This window comes from Festucalex cinctus, chromosome 10 (genome assembly GCF_051991245.1).
Source record: "Festucalex cinctus isolate MCC-2025b chromosome 10, RoL_Fcin_1.0, whole genome shotgun sequence".
NCBI classification, from domain to species: Eukaryota; Metazoa; Chordata; class Actinopteri; order Syngnathiformes; family Syngnathidae; genus Festucalex; species Festucalex cinctus.
In genome coordinates this window covers 22,575,897-22,600,239 of record NC_135420.1, presented here as the reverse complement: position 1 = coordinate 22,600,239, position 24,343 = coordinate 22,575,897, and the positions used below count along the sequence as shown (strand labels likewise).

The window sequence follows — 24,343 nt, the reverse complement described above, 5'->3', positions numbered from 1 at the left end:
TGAAGCACACTGTTAAACATACACTTACTGGCGAGATCTAACCTGCTGTTTGGTATACACTAGCAGGTGAGATCCAGCCTACTGTTTGGCATACCCTCACTGACAAGACAGAGCCTGCAGTTATGTACACACTTGCCGGCGAGATCCAGCCAACTGTTCAATGCACTTGCCAGTTATATCCAGTCCACTTTTACGCATACACTTGCTAGTGAGATCTACCCGACTGTTTTCCACGCACTCACGGTGAGATCAAGCTTGCTGTTAAGCATACACTTTCTGGCGAGATCCAGCCTGCTTTTATGCATACATGGGTCAAATGACAAGAATGTAGCCAGACTCGTCATTGGCCCAACAGTATATAGCTCAGGATGAGTTCTGGCCCAATTGCTGCAGAGTGAAGATATGAGCCCTATGATTGGTTGTCGACCGTCTAGGGTGCACCCTGCCGCTCGCCCAACACACCTGCGATAAGTGGTGTAGAAAAAGATAGCGAAAGATTTTGAAACACCTGGAAACTGTTTCAAATTGTTAAATAAATGCATAAAACATCGACTTTTAAAGTCCCCTGTTGCTGTTTTGTTGAGAATCAGATCCGCTACTCCGTTAACGAGTAAAGGGAGGCAAGGGGATATTTATAATGCCTTTTAAAAAAAGATCAACGCATCAGTGGGCCACGGTGATGGTCAGGCCGAGCGCTCAGCTGCTCCTATGAAGGGGAAACCTGAGCAGCGCCCAAGGGGGTCAGGTTGAGGGGGGCCGCATTGGGTTATTTGGTCGGCTCGCTGACTGGTTGACTGGGCGTTGCACTCTAGATGCCATAATGGCATTATTGCCCCAAGGGACAAAAGTCTGGCAACAGAGAGGAGGGCTTGGCTCGTCTTTGAAACCTGACGCTTTGTGTCCAGGATAACGGTTCACAGCATTCCTTCTCCAGTCTTTTGTCCTCCATTGCTCCTCATTACCTTGATCACAGGGGGACAATAAGTGTCAAACCAGAGCCTCCGTGTGAACAAGCTGTGCAAATGGTTAGCGTGGAGTTCCTCTTTGTATGTAGAGCACATGATAAGGCTCAGTCAGTGATGACCAGAGGTGGCAAAAGTGCTCACACACTGCACATAAGTACAACAGTAAAAAGTAGTGATGATTTTCTGGTTAATTTGTACAATGGCAGTTTTGATGACTTGGCACAAGATAGCATACCAAGCGCTAGCTAGAGTTGGCTAACGTTTTTTTTTTTGTTTCCATAGCTTTTAACAACTCTACAAACTTAGTAACAAAAAATGCTAAGTTAGCTAACGATAACTGATAACAGGTTCAATTATTTTCAGGCTGACACTGGAAAAGAACAAGAATATCAAACCATTCTCTTGATGACGACTATCTTCCTTCATCAAATCTGATGTGTCATCGTCCCGAAAGCTCTTTCGTTCATGTTAAGTCCCCAAGATCTCAATTTACTTCAGTAGCATAATGAATTACTTGTACTTCATTACTTCCCACCACTGGCTGAATTTACGATAAGGTCATGTTCCCATATAAAGATATACCCAGCTGATTGGCATCCAAGTGCTAGCCACGACCGAGCAGATAAGCGCTACAAGAAGCCCTCCGGCTAACAATGTGGCTCGGCGTGGCAATGAACAATTGATACTTCATCAATTCACCCCCACCCCATGAAAACGCCGTCTGCCACAGACACGTTGGTTCTCATTAGGGGAAACAAAGGAGCTCCGGGATGCATCAAAAGGCTTATTGTCCTCAGTAGTGGAACAGTGAAAAGTCCCAACCCCCGCATCCCAAACATTGCATCTCTAAATGCACACAATATCCACACACACAAACGCATACACACTCATCGAGAGGATTGTAGCCGGCCGCGTAGTAAGAGAAAGTGACAGACAAGAGAGGCTTGTGTACCAGCAGGGAGGCCCAGGCTGGGACAGCACGGTGCACCACAACCATGCAGCCGGACCGCAGCTTGCTCTCTGGCAAGCACTGCTGAACTAGAGAGACTATAAAAGTGCATAGATAGGCTTCCTCTTCTCATATCATGCAACCGGATCTACACTGGTTGTGACTAAGTAAAGGATTAAAGATTGACATCACAAAGCTCCTGACATCACATAGCTGTCATATAACTTAAAACCAGTTGAAACTAGATGCTGGTACATCAATTCCAAACAGACACTTGACCTCAGTTCAAATGACCAGGTAAAGGATGAAAGATTCTTGACATCACATAGCTCCTGACATCACATAGCTTAAAACCAGTTGAAACGAGATGCTGTTACATCAGTTGAAAACAGACACTTGACCTCTCGGTCAATGAACCCAAACTTAACAGGTCATGAACCCAAACTTAACCCTGGAGTGACCCAGACATGACAACCTTACTTTATATGAAGCTGCACAGCTCCAAAAGCGACATAAATATTAATCATATATCTGAGAGGATAAAGAATATATGCCTCTGAATATTGTTATAATACCTGTCTACATAGTTTCCGTTCAAAACTCTGTTACTTTAAGTGTTATAACACCACGACGATGCTACTGGTTAGCCTTTCAATGATGTTTCCCATTAGGTGTTAGCATTAAGCTAGCAAACTTTAAGGCAAGTCGGGTCACTTGTACCAGAGCATGTGCAAACTCCACACAAAAAAAAACAGATTCGAGATTTGAATCCAGAACCTACACACTGTGAGGCAGAATTGCAAACCACTACAACACCGTGCTGCAACCATAATTCTCTTTCAGTCATTTAGAGGATTGTATGACATCCACTGCGAGAACAGCAAACACCTCTGGGATGAACAAGAACTCCCCCAACTTTCCACAGTCTCATGCCAAAACATCACATTTTTTTCCCAAATTTCACTTCATGCAAGTTGATGGCCTCATGACCCAAATTTTCTGTCTATGTTGTTTTACCGTAAGTGTAGGTCGAGTGTAAAAAAAAAAGCCTAGAAAGCTTCCCAGCCTTTCTTTTGGGAGTAACGACATCCTGAGCAAGCAAAGATCCCGCAAAGGCAATAAAAAACTCAAACACACACACAAACACGCGAAAGTTTACAGTGAGGCGCTGAGGTGTAATTGCACACTTATCTAAATAAGCACTCGCGAGTGTGTTTACCTGAGAGGGCCGTAATCATAAATGATCATAAAAACTATTGTTACACAACGGTAAACATCAGCTGCGCCGTAAAACGTGAACGGAGACAAAGAGTGTCAAATATAAAGCAGCCAACATGACGAGTATCAGAAGACGGTCAACTCGTTGCTACGGAAACCACATGGGACATATGTGATGGTCATATGAATGTTGTGTTGCAGTCAGTGCTGGCATAGAAACAAAGAACAAATGACGGTGGTGACATCATCGTCTCCAAAAAAACAAAAGTGTCTTACTAGTTGCTTCCGCACTGAAGCAGTACGGCATCAAGTTGTTAATACATTTATATACATACATTAATACATTTAATACATTATTGAAATGTACCTAACTGGTGCTTGCTCGATAGTAACATTCATCTAAAAACAAAAAAACAAAAAAACAAAAAAACAACATCCAATCTTAAAGTAACAAAATGCTGCACAGCTCCCGCAGAGGAAAGGGCGGAGTTTTTCAACACATTCAATAGATTTGTCCTCAAGATGTTCTTAAACACTTTAAATTGGTTAATAATGTAAAAAAAAAATAACAGATGACAAGGAGACAGATAAATAGTCTCAATTTGTGACCATATATGGACATACGACATTTCCACCTGACAGCGATGACATAACGTATCCTGTGACAGAGGCAAGCAGTACAGAGGCACCTGATTTTCAATTTATTATTATTTTTTTTCAGATTCTGATTATTACTAAAACATTTTTGGTTCAGTTTGCGGCACAAAATGGCACACGGACCCGGGAGTTGCGGACTATTGCTTCAGACTACATCTAATGACAGCTTTGGGAGCCCATAAAGCCCAAGGGATATACACACACGCACTCACACCTCTAATAGCAGCTTTTGGCAGACGCACACACCCCAGGGGTTTTAGTCGGGCAAAAGTGAACACAAAACCACCACAGCATGGGGGCACAGCAAAATATACAGCGTGGCATACATTCCTGCCCATGTTGCTGCCCATGTATCTGCTGCGTAACACAACAATGCCGTAGGACACCGCAACGTAAACACGCACACCGCAACTCCCCGCAGGCCGCTCAAGATGTAAATATCATCGTCCGCATATTTTTGACGATTGCTGCGGAATATTTTGGCGTGTGCTCTCTATACGTGTCTATTTCGTCCCTCCAATTTGACCTCATTTGCTTTTCAGGGGTTTAAAAATGAATTTACATTAGTTTGCCCTTGGGTCATTTAAAAAAAAACAGCGTGTTTAATGGTGCAAAAAGAATCTGGAATGTAAAAGAAAATCTCGGTCCATTAACCTTAAACATTTCTTGGCAATAGTATGTGACCTCACTAGTCTAAACATGACATTCGGATTAATATTATATTATATATAAGAGTTATGAAGCAAAATAATCTCAGGGGCCGGCCATTTTGCTACTTGCTGTCGACTGAAGATGACATCACAGTTGCTCAGTCTCGGGTAACAACCAATCACAGCTCAGCTGTTTTCTGAAGCTGACCTGTGATTGGCTGTTACCTGAGCAACATTGATGTCATCTTCAGTCAACAGCAAGTGGCAAAATGGCCGCCCCCTGATAACAACCAATCACAGCTCAGCTATTTTCTGAGGCTGACCTGTGATTGGCTGTTACCTGAGCAACATTGATGTCATCTTCAGTCAACAGCAAGTGGCAAAATGGCCGCCCCCTGATAACAACCAATCACAGCTCAGCTATTTTCTGAAGCTGAGCTGTGATTGGTTGTTACCTGAGCAACATTGATGTCATCTTTAGTCAACAGCAAGTGGCAAAATGGCCGCCCCCTGATATTGATAAAAACAGTTGTATTTTACTGCTTAACTCATATTCCACTAATACAATATTAACTAGAATACCACATTTAGACCAGTGGGGCTGCATAGAATATTTTGTCAATTGTTTTTTTGTTTGTTTTTTTACTTCCCCTTTAACCTTTAAATGGAACAGTTTTAACCACAACAAAGAGAATAAAAAGTGGCACTGACAATATTATGGTTCACTCGCCTGACTGACTTCCGTCTTAGCATTGTGGGATTCATTCTCACTCAAGTGTAAATATGTGCGATATGATGAGGTGACCAAGTCGACTTTTTGCCCAAAGTAAGCTAGAAAAGAAAATGAATGAACTAATTGGATCCACATTAAAATGGATGATGCCAAAGCAACAGTTGGGCATGTTAACTTCCTAACAATGGGGCCTTTTTAACCAATCAGAAGCTTGAAGAATGTTACTTGGCAACAACATCCAATCGAGGAAAAGGAAAGTGGAGATACACAAGTCAATAATTAATTATAATTACGAGGCATACATTTTTTTGTGGACCAATTTTTGTGGTCCACACAACCGAGTTGGACGATTTTTTTTCCCTGGCCCTAATCTGTCTTCTATCAAGTCACTTCTCTTAAACCTAAATCGTACGAGTCCATGGAGTGACTCCTCAGCATCCCACGCTTGACGCAAAGCAATAAACAAATCATGTAAAAGGTTAATCCAACCTCAAACAGTCAGTCAATGCATCTTATCAGTTTGCAACTGTGTTCCGTCAAACCACTTCTCTTAAACTCTCAACTGAGACGTGCAAGGCCAAACACCTCCGACTCCAGCATAGCGTGCCCTCTGCTTCGCTCCCAAAATGACACCAGATGTTACATCAAGAGCGCTTTGGTCACGGCGCGGCAAACAGATGAAGAATTTGAGAATTTCCAGGAAATATTTGCGGACGCCCGGCTCAGGATTGAAGTGGCCGAGAAGCCCGAGAGGTTAAAGCCGTCCGGCTTTAATGAGCGGCACCGCGTGACTGACTGTTTGTGGTGCTATGTCGGCTAATGGTGGGAAGGGCGGGGTGTGGGCTGTATTAGGTTAATGTCCCCGGGGACATTCAGCGAGCTGATTCTTTTGGGCTAAAAGGCGGAACTGCACTCACTAATTTCCCCGTATATCACTCATCAAAGTGCCCAACGCCTTTTGGCTGACGGTTACTGTGGCTCATGTTTTGATATATCCAAAAAAACATCAGCCCAATGTTGACTTAGAATGTCAATCAGTAGCATGCACGATATTGGAAAAATCATGCGATATGCAATATAGTTGCTGAATATAGCGATATCGATATTATTGCGATATTGAACATGTACCTAAAGAAATCACCTTTTTTTTATGATCTAATGAAAGAATAACATTTTTATGAGCCAAAATAAGCAACCTCAATGTAATCTTAGTTAATTAATTGTAATTATATGATCATGTTCAACTATTGGATGGTGATGCACATTTTAGTTAGTGACTGACTGGTAAAATTCAGATCAAAGCATCAAATTCTATATGAAACATTGCATGTCTTTGCCATATGCATATTGCATGGGCCAATATCGCGATATCGATATTTTTTCGATATATTGTGCAACCCTAGCATGCACTAGCATAAAAAAATCCTAATAGGCTGGACACCTCTATAAAGATAAACAACACATACATTTTGGAACACAAAAAAATTTATTTCCTCAAAAAGTGTAACAAGAGTACACTAATCTCCGTTGAACTCTGTTGCTAACCAAAACAGCAGCATCCACCAAAAAGTCTCCCTAAGGCCGTTTGAAAGCGCTATATACAAAAAGATGACTTGACTTGACTTGTACATAAAATGCTGAGCTGAGAATTCAAATCAGGTTGCTAACCAAAACAGCAGCACCTACAAAAGAATGTGAACTACATCCGGATGAATGAAAAGTGTGACACTTACAAATAAATTACCTGCATTTTCACAATTAGTGTTCCCAGTAGATTTTGATATTTTGTTTTGACCTTCAATTTCACTTGACAAAAATTGCAGCGTTCCAACTCGACTACAACACTGCGGTCCTTCATCCAGATCTGCTCTAAAACGTAAACAACTTCCTTGGTGGAGGTAACAATTTTACACCCTTTACGTGTCAACATTTCTACAATGCAGTACAAAGCTTTTGCATAAACATCCCTAATTTTAGATCTTTTTGTGTGCAAGTTCTCCCCTCATAGGATAAAGGACAATTGCGTCGGAGTTTTCACGAGCCTGACAATGACAATGTCGCAACCGGCCGTCCCGCTTTTGTGTAATTGCAGAGCCAAACAGAACCCCGCACGCCGCTCGTAATAGCAAAAAAAGCAGACCCAAAGAAAGAACCGGACGCAAGATCGCAAAGCCAGATTCTGTGAGTGCGTGTTTGTGAGTCTGTGAATGTGTGCGTGTGTCCATCCTGCTGTGTTTAAGCATCATTAGCAGCTTTGATTACCAGAAACAAAGAAAAAAAAAAAGGTTGTTTTTGAAGGAACTGACGGGTGTGATTATGGGGCATGTCAGATGTTCTTTTTGCCCGAGGTTGTGTTGCTGCTGGACATTAAAATTTTTTTTTTTTAAAGTGTGGTGTTACTGTGAGTGTGTGTAAGTGCCAGCTGGCAGATGGACAAGAATGGTATGCCTCAATGTATAGCACACAAACGGGACAATCTGAGGCCCTTCACGCACCCACATTCCTTCTTGTCCCACACCCCACCTTTGTTTAAGGCCCCCCCCTCACCCTTCCAACACCCCCTTGTCCCAACCCGGATCACTAATGTGGGCCAACCAATCACCACGGGGCAGCCAGATTGCATTTAACATGACAAAAAGAAAAGCGGCCATTTGTGTCTGTTGTGTTAACACGAAATAAAATCTGTTTTCTTATGCTGTATTTTTGTTGAATTTCTTTCAAAACGCACTCTTGCATGACCGTTCGAACCCATTCGTTGCTCCAGAATAACATTCTTCTCACCGAAAACAACTTTAAACTAACATTATGGTCCAACTCCAATTAAATTTTGACATCATTTGACATCATTTGAGCGAGAATTGGCTGTTATTAGCCTACGAAATGATGTCATTTTTGTTGGAACACCCTCCATACGCACACTTTGTGCGAATATGTGTGTGTTCTTCAGTTTTTACAAGTCAAGGAAGTCACTGTAGCCAGGAAATTTGTTTCATGTGCGCTTGGAAGAGCTCATCTGTGTGTGTGTGTTTTTTCCCCTTTCTTTTTTTTTTTTTTTTTTTTTTTTTTTTTTACAAATGCAGATGAAACACTTTAAAGCTCTTGGGGGAAAAAAAAAAAAAAGTTTGTGAGCTTCTCAGACAATGCAGTAAAAACAAACGTGTAACATGTCGGTGGCCCGTGTCACACGTTTGGCGACTATGTATGACTTTTCCATAGAGTGCTTTTTGGCGCTACGATTCGCACCTGCTGTTTCAGATGCAGGGTCCTCGCCTTGGATCGAAGAGGCATTCCCCTCATTCCGCAACACATGCTTAAGCAATTATTAGGCACAGGGCCGCGCATAGAGGGGGTTTGCATTTTATTTTTATTTTTTTTGTAATCCATAAATACAACCTGTTGGATTATAAAGTGCTTGTTAGTATGTCTAATCTAAAAACTTCATGTTACAGGTCAGGTTCCTTCATTTTCTATCATGCTTGCCCTCATGATGCCGGCAGGTGAGAAGCAGAGTACAACCTGGACTGCTCATCAGCCATTCACAATTACATTCACACCAATGGGATTTTTTTTTTTCAAACAACATAACGTGCATGTGCTTAGAATGCAGGAAGACGTACTCCAAAAATGAGCACCAGCACTGAGATTTGAACCCAAGACTTCTTGACCATGAGTCGGATGTGCTAACCACTAATCCACCATGCTCCAACACTGCTATACATCACAGACATCAATCAAATTCGATGTGATTTAAGAGGATCCACGGCAGGAACTCAAAACAGTACATAAATAAACAAAGCAGAACCAACCGCCCAAACTCAGCAGGCACTCATCAGCATGGTCATAATTCAACAATATTTACTCTGTATGAAAAGTTCTGGTTGGAATGGCACCTTTTGGATCTTTTTGAGGGGTAGAGGAGGTCAAATTCTGGGTCAAATGGCGCAATTTGAGGGGGCACCGGTGGGTGCTATTTAAAGGGAAGGTCAGAACACTTCAAAACATTTATAAAGCAGCATAAAGTGAGTGGTCAGATGTCGATGGATACGGAGAAGAGATGCTCATGTGTAAATGCGTTGACAGCAGTATAGCCAAGATGTTTTGTTTGTTTGTTTTAAGTGCATAATATTTACAATCCATTTTTGAGCTTCTGATGCACTGGAGCTGCATGATAAGACGTTACGGCACATTAAATTTTCAGATAAGCAGCAATAGCCTACTTTGAGAAATGATAAGCTTTTTTTTGATTGACAGCCGTTACAAACCACGGAAGCAAGTGTCACTGCAACATTAGAACATACCAAAAGTGATCAATAAAATGAAAAAATAATTATGTTTTGAGTGTTGCGCACTCACCAAGTAGAAGACAGAAGATGTCAAGCGCAACCAGAAGTTTCCTTTTGCTGTTGTCGACACCGTTGTTGTTGTTGTTTAACGTGGAGCTTCCCCCGTTCCTTGTCTCTTGTGCCATGGCTTTCTCATACATGTAGTTTTGCATTGGACAATTCCACTCGTTTCGGCTCCGAATCCCACAGGCGCGCGCGCACTGGGAAAACCTGTCAGTTCTTTATATAAAAAAATATATTTACACAAACATAAAAAAAATAAAAGCAAAAACACGTCTCAAAGTGGGGCGTATTGGGGTTTCAGCGCCGGCGACAACTAAATGAATGGCAAGCCAAGCGCCACTTTGCAAGTCTATTGAGCAATGAGGCGCACATCGACAGACGCTCTTGTTATATCTTCACTCTTCTCCTCCTCCTCCTCCTCCGCCTTCTCTTCCTCCCCCTTGCTCTCTCTCCCTCTTCAAGTTTCCCCCAGCAGATTGTCCACAAGGCTCAGCCCTCAAGCGCCTCCATCCCGAGCATGGAAAACTTTTTTTTCCCTTCCCAGGATGGATGAGCCCAAACACGCGTCAACTGCGCTCCCGGTGGTTACTTGCGGTATGACAGGCGCACATGAGCGCTTCAATCGGGTGAAAAAGGCGTTTTGCGTGTCACCTATCGGCCAAAAATATAATATAATAATTATTCTGTGGTAGTGCTTCTCTCTCTCTCTCTCTCTCTTTTTTTTAAATTTATTTATTTATTTATTTATTTATTTTTTACATCAAGCACCACCAAATGCTTAGCTCTCCACGCATAAGTTCAAATCGTAAAATGTTTCATATTATTGTAAGCTATTCCATTATTATGCACAGTTCGAACATTAAATGTAGGAAAGTAAAGGAAAAAAAAAAGACTGCACTTAAAATGAATTGCACATAAAAGTCAAATCAAAAGTGCACCTAAATGCATGTTTAAAAGCAAACATTTCTAACGATTAAATAGAACAATGTATTGAATTCAAACTTAAATACAACTAAACTGTACTATAGGCAGTGACTCACACACATATACTAAAGAGAGCAACTTTCCATAAAGGACTATTGTTATGACACAGTCGTTCTGCTAGTGCACAGCATTCATAGTTTAATAGTCTAGTAAAAAATAAAATAAAATAAAAAAAAGTGTCCACCTTCAACAAAATAGGAGCACTAGCAATACTAAGCTAGCATTAGCACTGAAAATCAAATTACAAGTCCAAAATAGGGCAAAAAGAGATCTTTTTAAAATTAATATTATTTTTGTCTCATTTTACTAATTTGTACTACTGTCACGACGAATGTACTGTTTTGCAAATGTGACCAAAAAATGTTTTATTTATTTATTTCAAACTCCCCCGTTAAAGTTAGACAGGGTCGTAGTGTAGATCTCTTCTGACATCTAGTGGCCACGAGCCTAAATTACTGCAACCCGAACCATCCAACTGCGCCGCGGGATTCGGTTTGCCAGTCATTTTCGTGAATGAGCGTGTGTGTACAGTACGTTACGATGTAATATTATGATTTCATTTTGTGGAGGAAAGAACGTTTGTTTCTGCGTACCGGAGCTGAACTTGCTACAAAGGCAACGACGTGTAGTAGCAGTGCGTCCGCTGGTGGGCACCTTTAAAGCCGTGAGGGGCGGGGTCATCTGTCAAGCTCAGTCTTCCCGGAGCAAAGACACGAAGCGCCCCTCCCTCCGCGCGCCCCGCTGATACACAGGCGAGCACACTCACTCCCCGCTCCGCGGTAACGCAGCGGAGCCCCCCCGGTCGTAGCCGAACGGAGAAGATGGCAGAGCGGCAACAGCAGAAGCACGAAGGCAGGGTGAAGATCGGCCATTACATCCTCGGCGACACGCTCGGAGTGGGGACCTTCGGCAAAGTAAAGAGTTAAGTCGTGTTTATTATTGGCGTGTTTATGTTTTGCATGCGTTTCGGTTGGGAAGTAGTTGACGTGAACCCCCCTCCTCCCCTTTTTTGGACGTGTAGACTCGAAGTTAGCGATGGTTAGTTGTTTTGCGTATCTACGCCGAGCAACGTTAGCGACGTAAGCTCGCCATAGCGTAAATGCGCTTCGAGAATAAGCTGGTTTGAAAGTCAAATTCTTCCACCAAAACATACCACCATCAGTCGCTATCTAGGGGGCAGGTGGATTTACATGGATTATTAAAGCAACTCGGTTATTGTATACAAATGACACACGTATTACAAGCATTATTAGTTTAATATCGTTGTAGTTTTTTTTTTTTTATGCGTCTGCGTTGTGGTAAAGGACACCGGTTTAGCTTATTAACCTACCTTCTGTTTGTGATTAATTGGATAGCCTCGTTTCTAGTTTAGGCGACTCAGTCGAGCGTCTCGCCGTGTTAGTAGTTATAAGCCATTTACACGCTATATAAGTCTGGAGGGGAAAAAAAGCCACATAATACGTTTTAAATTACAGAACTACATTTGATTTCGCGTCGGCTAGTTTTACCACCTTGTGACCTTGTGAGCTTCAACTTGTCAACTCGCCAAACGTGTAACAATAACAGTGTAACGTCAGTGTATTTACATTAATCAATTTCACACGGAGCTGATACAGTACAATAAAATGTGCAGCAAGTTGTATCATGTTAAGTAAATACATTCCAGGAAAACGTAATCCACCTAATTTAGCCTACAAAGATGATGATGATGCAAGCTGAGTATAGGGCAAGGAACAGTATCACCTCCCTCCCCTTTTTGTACAAATGCTTCTGAATGATGCTTGAAAGTGAAGCTTTTTAGGCACATTAACGCTCTAAAAAGCTGTGCAACAGGTTTTCAAAACAACCCATTAGCAAATCCTCTCCCGACCCTCTGGCACCCACAAGCAATCACCTGCAACTCTAAAATGTCAGAAGTAGCAAAATAAGTCGCACAATTGCAAAAACGGCTCTCAGTATGATGTAATTTTACACCTCTACAACGACATACACGGTTGTGTCACGAAAAATGCCAACTCTAAGAGGTTTTCCCCTTCAATGCGTACTGAACAATCAACAAGGACATCCACAAAGACATCCTGCGGCGTTAACGAGAAGAGGTGAGAGTTGTGGCAGGACAACTTGTGGCTGCTTCACCATGACGACGCACCTGCTCACAACACCCTGCACATCATAGAGATCCTGCCTGAGAAGAACAGGGCCAAGCTGGAGCTCCATGTGATTCATTGTTGCGCTAATGGATGATAGGTTTTAGCTGCGGAAATATATCCACTTAAATAAACCCTCTAGGGTTTTTCCACGCCACAACAAGGCACTCTAAAGCGGCCATAGCAGCAGACTATTCAACAATGAGTAATCTTGTATATGAAATGGACTATATAAATAAAAGTGTGTGCAGTGCCCCAAAATGCGCCTATTTTGTATTTTTAGTTGGTGAGCACCAGTTGACGGGCCATAAAGTGGCCGTGAAGATCCTGAACAGGCAGAAGATCCGCAGCCTGGATGTGGTGGGCAAAATCAAACGGGAGATCCAGAATCTGAAACTCTTCAGGCACCCGCACATCATTAAGCTGTGAGTGCGGAACGAATGTTATTGGATCGTCGTAGCGTTTGCTGTGCTCGTTGCCGTTTGTTTACCGCAGCTGCGCCGCACCGAGCATGCCCGCGAGGCTCACAGACGGTAGAACGAACGCAGACAAGCCAGCTCAAGTTAATATAAGCACTCCCCGCATGGCTAAATCCTCAGCAAGGCATCTTGGCTGCTCTTGTACAGTATTTTCCCGTTGACCTTGCCTGCTTCCTCTCTCTCTCCCTTTCTTACTCTCTCCGTCTGGCAAAGAGCGTCTCGGCAATCTCCGTGTTATTTTTAGGCCAACCTCTGAGGGTCAGCCTTCCGGCAAGCTGCAAGTTATGACAGATATGCGAACTCTGCGGCGGTACGCTGTGGACGTATTGGACGTTACGTGCTCAAACACACTTTTTACAAGCAGCTTGACGCGTTGGCTGACGTGAACTGAAACCGCGGATGGGCACATCTGTCACGAGCAGCCATTCATGAGATTTGGGCTTCTATTCCCCGTGACCCTTTTTTCTATCTAATCATCGTTACTCAGCAGCCGTAGATCACGGCTCCGCCTTGCCTTGCTCTTTTTGTTTTAGTGCCTTTATGCATTATACATATTGTAGATACATTAAGAAGGTTTGCGATCAGACCTGACAGCAGCCGATGCATTAATGGTTCTCCAGTTCTATACAACCGATTGGCTCAATATGTGTTTGTGTTTCAGGTACCAAGTAATAAGCACGCCAACAGACTTCTTCATGGTGATGGAATATGTGTCTGGTGGAGAGCTTTTTGACTACATCTGTAAACATGGACGGGTCAGAGTTGATTTATTTTTTCACTGGAAGGACATTTAAGGTGGAATGTTGTTTCCGCCTTTACAAAGATAATGCTTTGTTTTCATTGACACTAAAAGCAAATCTATGAGCCAAACCCAAACATGATCCTCCATTCTAAACACCATTTTGTAACCTCCGCCCGCTCCCTTCTTTGTTTCCCTTCCCATTTATCCGCCAGGTGGAGGACACGGAGGCTCGCCGCCTTTTCCAGCAGATTATCTCGGCCGTGGACTACTGCCACAGACACATGGTGGTCCACAGAGACCTCAAGCCCGAGAACGTTTTGCTGGATGCCAGCAAGAATGCCAAGATTGCTGACTTTGGTAGGATTTTTCGGAAAAAAAAAAAAAAAAAAAAAAAAAAAAAAAAAAAAAAAGTCTATTTTTCATGGAATGGTGCACAAGACAGCTTTGCTCCACCACTACATCAATATGCAGTAAAAATTACAATTGTTCAATGTTGCATTTCTTAACCCCGCAAAACCAAACAATTTATATAAAACTGATAGCAAATAAAGGTTTTATAGCAGGAATCGAAAATTGACATTGCTACTATTATCACCATACGTTATCACAAACCCGTTACATTGCTCCTCAAACATCTGCCCCTGTTATTTCTCATTAAATTATTAAATCAAGTCATTTATTATATCCTCAATTGTGTCGATAGTACCTTTCTCTGCAGGCAGACCTCCAAGATTTGTCTATTAGAGAAATCTGTCAGAGGTCAACGTTCTCAGCCAAATACCTAAATGTCAACATATGGTCAGCAGGTGCAGCCAATCAGCAGCGAGCCACCTGTCACATGACTTCCTCAAACTGGCAGTCCAGCCATTATTAGACTTTAAAGGGTTGTAATTGGATATAGATGCCACAAGAGGGCATCAAATCACCTTTTTTTCCCTATTAGACAAGGCTATGGCCTGGATATATAATGAAGTTCTTACTTTGACGGAGTTTGTCAGCCCCAAGATGTCCTATCATGGCGCACAAGCAATATTTGATGTTAGATATGGCTGTGGCTTGAGAACAAAAACAGTGAATAGGAAAAGTTTTTCAGCAAATAACGGATGATAGGTTACGACAAAAAATGTGCAAATTCACAAATGTCAAACTGCAAATATTTAGCGTTATTTGCAAATACATACATCTGTTATTTTCATATAGTGACAGGCATAACAATACAATTCTTTAACTAGATGGCAGAAGGTACAATTAACCTGTTTATCCACCTGTTGCCAGTCATATAACATCATATTTGTTAGCTTTGTGTTCAACTAGTACAACTAACTGTGTTTAACTTCCAACATACGAATTCCCTGTATCTGACCACAAGGGTCAATACATTTTCCAAAACAGCCAGCGGGGGTGTGAGGGGTCACCTAGCAACCGCTCGGTCTTATATCAGCTCGGGCAAGATGCCTTGAGGCCCAGTGTCATTCGATATGAAGGGAACCGGGGGTGGGCATTCGGGGGTGGTGTGTTTTGTTGGAGAGCCGCAGACTGGCAAGCGGTTGGAGGCAGTGTTAAGCACACCGGGGATGAAAGATAAGGGAAGGTCAGAGCACAGCGGGGCGTCTGGTATCAAGAGTGTTCGGCTGAGGCCCTGACAGGCGCAGACGGCGTCATCTCATTAGGTGAGCTTAGAGACTTGGCGGGTAAAAGGCGGATAAAGATATAAGCGTGCTCTTTCACCGCGTACATTTGTCCGCCTGTCTCAGGAAAAGCGGGCCTTGCCAAAATGCTCACTTTTGGTCAGTGAGGTATGTTTTGTTTTGTGACAGGTCTGTCGAACATGATGTCCGACGGCGAGTTCTTGAGGACGAGCTGTGGTTCGCCCAACTACGCCGCGCCGGAGGTCATCTCGGGAAGGTGTGTGTGTCTGTTTTTACCTGACTGATTCGCGCCACCATTCATTCATCATTTTCAAAGAATTGTAGACATGTTTTTCAAAGGACTCCCTTTCAAAGCATTCCCACACGTTATTGTGATTTTTATTCTCCACACTTTTTTTGCCATGTAACAACTCCCACATAATACTTCTCATTTACACTGTTCAAATTTCAACTAGCATTACTTACAGTATTTGCACAATTTAACATTTAATATAAACTTTTCCCCATTCATTTTCAATGAGACAGTCATTGACATTTTTCTAAGTTATCACTTTCCACGCCCACTTCCATATATATAACTTATCATCATGACCAGGTGTCTGATACTGCCCGGTGGCACAGTTGGTAAAGCGCATTGTCCAGTAATCACAAGGTTATAATTTCATAATTTATCTCTCAATTTGCTTTCAGCATTCTCACGCAATTTGTCCAGAAATTGCAATTAGTCTAGTTACCATGTGTAAGGCTAAATGCCAAAGAAATTAAAAGTTGCCCATTTTTTTGAGAAAACAAAACAAAACAAAACAAAACAAAACTCTTAGGTGTAATGATACATTTGTGCTATTAAGAAATAGTCTATTTCATCTCCAAGAGAAGGAGTATTAATCTTTATAAGTGCACATATGGACACATATTTTGTCAGGTTAAAAAGTCTTAATAAAGTCAAAGTTTAATGATGAAAAAAAAGTATACATTTAACACTCTAAAAATAAAATTTTATTCTTGTGATATCACACTTACCATTCTGGGGGGGGGGGGGGGGGCAACCTTATTCTCTTCTGATATTTGCATGCATCAAATTAGCTTGTATGTATGGCTGAATTATTATTATTATTATTTTTAAGGAGTATATTCATGGAAAAACATTTCAGACAAATAAAAACTACTTTTAATCAGGCACCCAGGATGGCCTCTGAGGATGCGCAATACATTTTGCTATATTACACTATTTAAAAAAAAATGTATTAAACATATTTAGAAAAAAAGACATTATTCCTCCAATAATATGTCATCAAATTAGCTTGTATGCTTTAGTTCTTAAAAAAGCGACTATATTCATGGAAAAACATCTCCGTCAAATGAAAACATTTTAATCAGGCACCACCCAAGACGACCTCTGAGGATGCAGAAATGTTCAATTCATCTTGCTATATTCTTGAAAAAAAGCCTTTAAAAAAATAAGACATTATTTTAAAAAAATGAACAAAAAACATAACATGATTCCGCCAATAATATGTATTGTTCTAATGTGATTTAGTTTTAAATGACACAAAAATTATTAAGTACGGTATTGTGTGGCAGGCTGATTCGAGGGTTTAAAAAATATAAATCCTAAAGCATAAAGCCTGTAATTAACGCAAGTAACTTGTTATTTGATAACATACCACCACGCCTCGTCATCAGGCTATACGCGGGCCCGGAGGTGGACATCTGGAGCTGCGGCGTGATCCTGTACGCCCTGCTGTGCGGCACGCTGCCCTTCGATGACGAGCACGTGCCCACGCTGTTCAAGAAGATCCGAGGGGGCGTGTTCTACATCCCCGAGTACCTGACGCGCTCGGTGGCCTCGCTGCTGATGCACATGCTGCAGGTGGACCCGCTGAAGAGAGCCACCATCAAGGACATCAGGTCGGAGTTGTTCATAGGTGGGAGTGGGCGCGCTCGCTTCCAAAACGAGCAATGAGCAACTCTGTGGTCCTCTCAGGGAGCACGAGTGGTTCAAACAGGATCTGCCGGGCTACCTGTTTCCCGAGGATCCGTCGTATGACACCACCGTCTTGGACGAGGAGGCCGTCAAAGAAGTGTGCGACAAGTTCGAGTGCAACGAGTCCGAGGTGGTGTCCAGCCTCTTCAGCGGTGATCCTCAGGTAGTGGCTAAAATAAAAAATGAAAAAAAAAATCTGTTTGAGTTGGAATAGAGATCCTTTTGTCCCGTGACTTTCTCTGAACACGCCCCCCTGGGCAGGAAATTATTGGTGCAGTGTTAATGTCGCGGAGGGCGAAAACTAGCAGCGCAAATTTCTCCCACATTTTGCGTGTGGTAACAGTTAGCATCTGATGATTTAGTCACCATGTACAAAGTGCAACATTGGCTAGCTGGTCCACAACAGCTGTCAATCATTGTTTGCCGTTTACTTAACTCATTCACGGCCAATGACGACTATAGACGTCAAAAATCCAAGCAAAAAGCCAGTGCAAATTTTGACAAGAAATTTGAATTGAAGTTTTAGTTATTCATTGTTTTCATTCATAGTTATTAATCATTGTTGTTATGAATAACGACGATGACAACAATTTCATTGCTAAGTGCTACCATTGTGCGTAGAACGGATTCCTGTTACCCTACAACACGGGCGTTGACGTTCTTGCGATCGGTCTTGGTCTTACTGAGACCACATACTGGGTCTCGGCCTCCAAAAGCCAATTTTAGTCGACTAAAATTGCTCTTTATTTTTGTTGACTAAAGTTGGATTAAAACTAAAATACAATCAGGTGACTGAGTTATGACTAAGGCTTTAATTAAATTTAGTCAGAAGACTATAACTAAAACTAAATTATTTTTTTTAATTAAAATTTTAATTTTAAATTTTCTTTTTTTTTTTTTTTTTTTTCAAAATTAAAACTGGCTGTTTGCTTGGATTTTGACGTCTATAGTCGTCATAGGCAGTGAATGAGTTAAAGGGCAGATGCCAAAATGGCTGCACTAACGGCCATTTTTGGACGTGTGATGTCAACATCAGGATCTCTATTGAACTACTCAACTTCCATCGTCATCCTCCCCTCGCAGGACCAGCTCGCGGTGGCCTATCACCTCATCATAGACAACCGGCGCATCATGACGCAGGCCAGCGAGTTCTACCTGGCCTCCAGCCCGCCGCAAGGCTCCTTCATCGAGGAGGGCATGCCGCTGCCGCCGGGGGTCAAGCCGCACCCGGAGCGCATGCCGCCGATGCTGGCCGACAGCCCCAAGGCGCGCTGCCCCCTGGACGCCCTCAACACCACCCGACCCAAGCCGCTCGCCGTCAAGAAGGCCAAGTGGCACCTGGGTATCCGGAGCCAGAGCCGGCCCTATGACATCATGGCCGAGGTGTACAGGGCCATGAAGCACCTTGGCTTTGACTGGAAGGTGGGCAGGGAAAAGTAGACGTCAAAAATAGGTCAACTGAAATTTTCTGCCTCAAAGCTCCTCCGGAACCATATTTGGGCTACCATGTGTTTATACATTGACTTTTTTTTGTGGCTGTTATCTGAGCTTTATTTCTTCTGTTAGTGTCACCTCCTAGTGGCCGAATGGTGGATGTTATTTGTCTGCGCTCACTGACTAGTAGGCCTACTTAATTAGTGAGTTTTTATTAAAGACAATACAGCACATTGAGCTTCCCCGAACTACAGGAAAGGAAGTTCTGAATGCCATTTTTTTTTTTAAAAAAAAGGTCTATAATGCCAAAATATAACCTGTTACTTGATTTTAGGTCTCTATCACTTAACCAGTAGAGGGCAGTCATCTACTTAACATGCCCAGAAGAAGACAGGAACAGGAAGTCATTGACCTCGTAGCTAACAGCTAGCGCTACTCTTGTTTACACAAGAATAATGTTGAAGAAGTATCGTCGTTATGTAATTTTTAGACACTATTACAAGTGAAGTGTAGGTATATTGATGAACGTGTAAACTAAATGATAAATAGTGTTTGTTGACCTAAAGTAGTAATTGCTAGCGCGCTAACGCTAATCGCGATTGCTAACCGTTTAGCATAGGCTAATATTGTTACTTTGTGTGTGTAGAAGATATGAGTACTTACTCAACTTACGTCCAACCTTTAAAAAAAAAAATGGTGGTGTTGGCAGCATTAAACGACTATTCGATGGAATATTCCAGAGCATAAAATATTTTTTAAAAATTTGATAGTGAAAATACGAAAAGGAATGTTTCATACAGAGCCACTTTTGATTTTTAAAAACAACATAAAAACAGATGAGCCAGGTTCGTCACAGATATGAGTGTAAAGTACTTTATTTTTAAATGTATATAGTATGTTTGGTTAAATGTGGTCCACAGGCCTTACTTTTGGTGTCATACAATGTTTTCCAATTTGTCCACTAGGTGGTGAACCCGTACCATCTGCGAGTGCGCAGGAAAAACCCAGTGACGGGCAACCTGGTGAAAATGAGCCTGCAGCTCTACCAGGTGGACAACAGATCCTACCTCCTCGACTTCAAGAGCATCGACGGTTGGTGACAAAAACACTCGTGAATTGTTACTTACCAGCTCTTCACCACATCAAATGTAACTCACCCAACCCTGCGTCCCAGATGACATCATCGAGGCGGCGGGTTTCAAGTCGGGGTCCTCCACCCCTCAGCGGTCGGGCTCGACGGCGGGCCTGCACCGGCCGCGCCTCAGCATCGACTCGGCCAGCCAGGCGGCGGAAATGCCTCAGCTCAGCTCGTCCCTGCCGGGCTCGCTGTGCGGCAGCTCGCCGACGCTCGCCCCGCCGCGCCAGGGCTCACACACCATGGACTTCTTTGAGATGTGCGCCAGTCTGATCACCACGCTGGCGCGCTGAGAGAGGAGCGGATGCCGGCTGGGAAGGTCGTGAAGGTGGAAGACAATCAAGAGTCTTGGCGTCAAAAGCAACCTGATTATCGGGACGGGATGTTAAAAGGGAGGCAGCAGATCTTCACTTGACAAAATGGCAACGGTTTAAAAAAGAAAAGAAAAAAAAGCCACCATCCCTTTTCAGCTGCTGGAACAAGTTAACCGTAACGCTTCGACCTGACGCTGATCAGAGGTCAGTTTGGAATCTTGAGAGTGCTGTAGAAGATTCTTTTCTGGATCTATATAGAAAAGGCTGTTATCCATGTATATTATATTTATATCACAGTCTCACTATGTAGCTGAACAAACAAAACAAACAAAAAAATCACTTTATAGATTCTTATTATTCTTCAGATTGCTATTTATTTTTTTGGGAGAGAGATTATTTTTAGGCATCGATGGCATTATTTAAAGGCTTTTTATTCTGATTTGAAACGATAGCGAACCTCACATGACAGCAGGACAGTCGAATGTTCTGCTCGGTACGACCGCTGCTGCATTTATGACACGGCACAGACGCGCACCATCTCATTCATATTGCGTCGCATGAGAATACTGAGCAGCGGAATCATGCTAAAGGGGTGTCAAACGTACGGCCCGCGGGCCGGATCAGGCCCGCAAATGAGATGATTTTGTAAAGTAAAAAAAAATGAAATAAAATTGTAATGTCGGACTAATTAATCAGCCGGCCACAATCAAAACATAAATTTGTAATTTCACAAGCAGTCCTCAGATGAGAAATGCAGCTTGTACAGGGAATCGTCGTCCTGGATGTTATAATTTTACACACAACTTAAACTACGGTTTGTTTAATTATTATTATTTTTTTGTAATCATACACCGACATAAACGTGTTAAATACGACACAAATTCAATTACTGGTAATAGAAATAGATATGACGAGGATTAACATCCTTATAACATCATTAACTGCGCCACACAATGCATTCTGGGAACAATATATATGCATACATTTAAAAACTCATGAATGACAAGTGTTAAATTCAATCAAATATTAAGTGAAGCCGTGCTATTCGTCTGAGTAAATTCACATATAGTTGTGACCCCCACCTTAAATGTTTTAAAATTGGCTGTAGATGTTCCAAGAAGGCACCAAAGCACTAGATGAAGCTCCTCAAGTCACTTCAATGTTGTTCCTTGCCATCAAGCTGGTGAATTAATGGAAGTGGGATGGAGCAGATTAAAGAAGAAGAAAGTCAGTTGTATAAAATGCTGAATTTTAATTACGGTAACTCGAATCTAGCATTCATTTAAACAAAATTAAAAAAAACTAAACTAGAGTGGTAAATAAGGGGCAAAATGTTTAAATCAAATAGCCTTAAAACATGACTAGCTTCAAGCTAACATTTACGAATAAAGCAGAATGAAGATCGATGATCGTGTCATTCTTTAACTAGCACACAAATACATCAAAGTTGTATAAAAACACTAAAACATATCTAGCTACAATCTGACATTTAGACACGATAAAGCACTCACGACGACGTACGCAAACTTGTCGACACGTGACAAGTTGAGTAATGGCTGCTCGCCCATGCAATGGAATTAAAACAGACGCGGCGACCTGTCGTGCAGTAAATTCCACCAACAGACAATGTTTCTCTTGAAATTCCTTTCTTGAAAGCTTGTCCACATGACATGATAACTAATGAGCCAAATCACGAATGACGCACCGTTAATATGTGGGGTTTTCTGTGTGTGTATATATATATATTTTTTTTAAAAGTAACTTTCAAAGAAGCACTGTGAGATGGTGTGTGTCTGCGCACGCCATACAAAACTTCCTCCAGCTGCCTTAAACAAATGCAAATGACTACTTATGTGCGTGTGTCCGTGTGTGAGTGTCCGTATCGGTATCCCGTTATTTATGAACGTCAAATATGAATCGTCCTCTTATTTTCGACAATGCACTGTTGCCTTTCTGCTGTTGTCAGTTAAATCATCGGTTTGATTTGTTTCTTACCCACGTTGACCACGGGTCAATGTGACCCGCTTGACACTTTAATCGTCCCCCCCAAAAAATGTTTAGTTTTGGAAAAAGGAAAGGAACAAATAATACAAAAAAATAAATCCAACATTCTTTACCCATAACATTACTAAGTATTCAGTTAATATTCCAAGTTAAAAACAACAATAACAAAAGGAAGGCCAGCCAAAGGCCAAAATTTTCTTTCTTTGGTTTTTGTTTTGGGTTACAATTTTATATGGGTCAATTTGACCCCTAACAACTTAAAATAAATCAAAATAAATAAATCCCAAAATTCAAACACCATGTAACACAATTACTAACTAACCGATCAATTAATGTTGCATTTTAAGATTATTTTGTTGTTGTTGTTGGTTGAACAAAAAGAGGCCAGTGTAGCAGGATATATCTGCTGGCACTTATTTGCTGCTTTAAAACTCAATTGAGAATAATACTACCAAAAAAAAAATAATAATCTGTGTGTCGAGTGCATGCCAAAAGCAACAGGTGGCGCCAGAACACCATTTTTGCCAACTAGGATTCTGAAGAAGTGAATTGTATCTGGAAAGGGCGATTAACGTTAATTATACAATTCCAAATTAGTTATTTTTTATTTTATTATTCGGTTACTTCTGAATATTATCACAAGTTGCAAACGAATATGAAAACATGTAAGGAAACAAAATGACACACTGATCATAAAAAAAAAAAAAAAAAAGAGACAACGGGATTCAATTTCCACTGCATCATTAAAACAAGTGTGCGATCTAGAGCAGTAAAAAATATTGCAAGTGCTTCATGAAGCTTCATTTGTCCATCACTTTATATACACAAGATATAATTGAGTGCATCATCACTCACATTATTTAGGTAGGACTTTTTCCTCAGAAAGTAACTTTTTTTTCTGACATTACAGAAGTTGTAATTATGACTTTTTATTCCTCACATTTCCTGGAAAATGTTTTTGTTTTTTTTATGGTGGCAGTGAACTCAATACATTCAATAATTCTCAAAAAACATTTTTTTTTTTTTAAATTTCAACTCCCATTTGAAGTTTAGTGTCAAACTAAAAGAACATATCACGTTTATTTCCAACTACTGCATAACTTTGCCTTAAAGTTTAAGTTAGCTTAATGCTAACACACAATGCAAAACACTATAGACATGTTTACTTAATAGCATCGATGTTGAGGTGGTGTAACCCTTTAAGCAACGGATATCTGAACGCAAACGGTGTACATTCTTTATCCTCTGCATTCACTTAAGCTGCCCCCTAGTGGCTAAGGCATCGCATTATGACATTTTGGGATTTAGTCTACGGAAATGTAAGCATTTTTTGTCTCACAGTACAAATAGTTTGTCATACAATTGTTAATTAAAACACGTGAAACGTACTTTTTTTTTTTTTTTTTTTTTTTAAGCACTTGCCACTGTACTCACACAAGAAATGAGCAGCATCAACATATTTCTTTTGACGCTGTGGACAGCATTTCACGCGACATCTGTATGCAGAAACAGTGGCATGCTAATGCTAGCTAGCCATGTTCAATGTTTATCAAATGATCACGTGTGTAAATGTGGCGGACACACACGCCCAAAGACCCGAAATCACAACGCAAACGTTGACTTGTTGTACCAAAGTGAGTGTTGCTGTTCCTTGTTTTGTGTTACCATACGCTGTGTGTGCGTGTGCGTGTGTGTACACTGTTTCTGCCTGATTCTGAAGGCTTTGGATTGATCTCGTTATGCATTGCATGGAGTTGCTGTTATGATTTTTGCACTTTAATGAGTATTTATTGCAAAAAAAAAAAAAAACACAAAACAATGATAATAAACAAACATACAAAAGTTGGATGTGTTGCGTTTCTGTTGCTATTTTCACACACTTTGATTGACAGAAGGTCGCGGAAGGTGCCTAAATCAAAGTGAGCATAATGTGTTTGGATGGTTTGGGCTTCA

The 24,343-nt window shown here is 41.5% G+C and overlaps 2 protein-coding genes across 3 annotated transcripts in view; one reads left to right on the top strand and one right to left on the bottom strand.

Moving 5' to 3' along the window:
* The window catches only part of plpp3 (phospholipid phosphatase 3), a 37,054-nt gene extending 27,086 nt beyond the window's left edge, over window positions 1-9,968 (bottom strand). For both annotated transcript variants that reach the window (XM_077534818.1, XM_077534817.1), the window contains exon 1: window positions 9,526-9,968. In XM_077534818.1, coding sequence (XP_077390944.1) covers window positions 9,526-9,667 — 142 coding nt within the window. In that variant the 5' untranslated portion in view covers window positions 9,668-9,968. The remainder of the gene's footprint in view (window positions 1-9,525) is intronic.
* A 1,059-nt stretch (window positions 9,969-11,027) lies between these two features.
* On the top strand, window positions 11,028-24,236 carry prkaa2 (protein kinase, AMP-activated, alpha 2 catalytic subunit). The gene is made up of 10 exons (XM_077534236.1): window positions 11,028-11,423; window positions 12,933-13,074; window positions 13,790-13,883; window positions 14,083-14,227; window positions 15,688-15,775; window positions 17,203-17,427; window positions 17,504-17,666; window positions 18,587-18,925; window positions 19,903-20,029; window positions 20,112-24,236. The coding sequence occupies exons 1-10, from the start codon at window positions 11,324-11,326 to the stop codon at window positions 20,363-20,365; spliced, it is 1,677 nt and encodes a 558-aa protein (XP_077390362.1). The 5' UTR covers window positions 11,028-11,323; the 3' UTR covers window positions 20,366-24,236.
* Window positions 24,237-24,343: the final 107 nt, after the last annotated feature.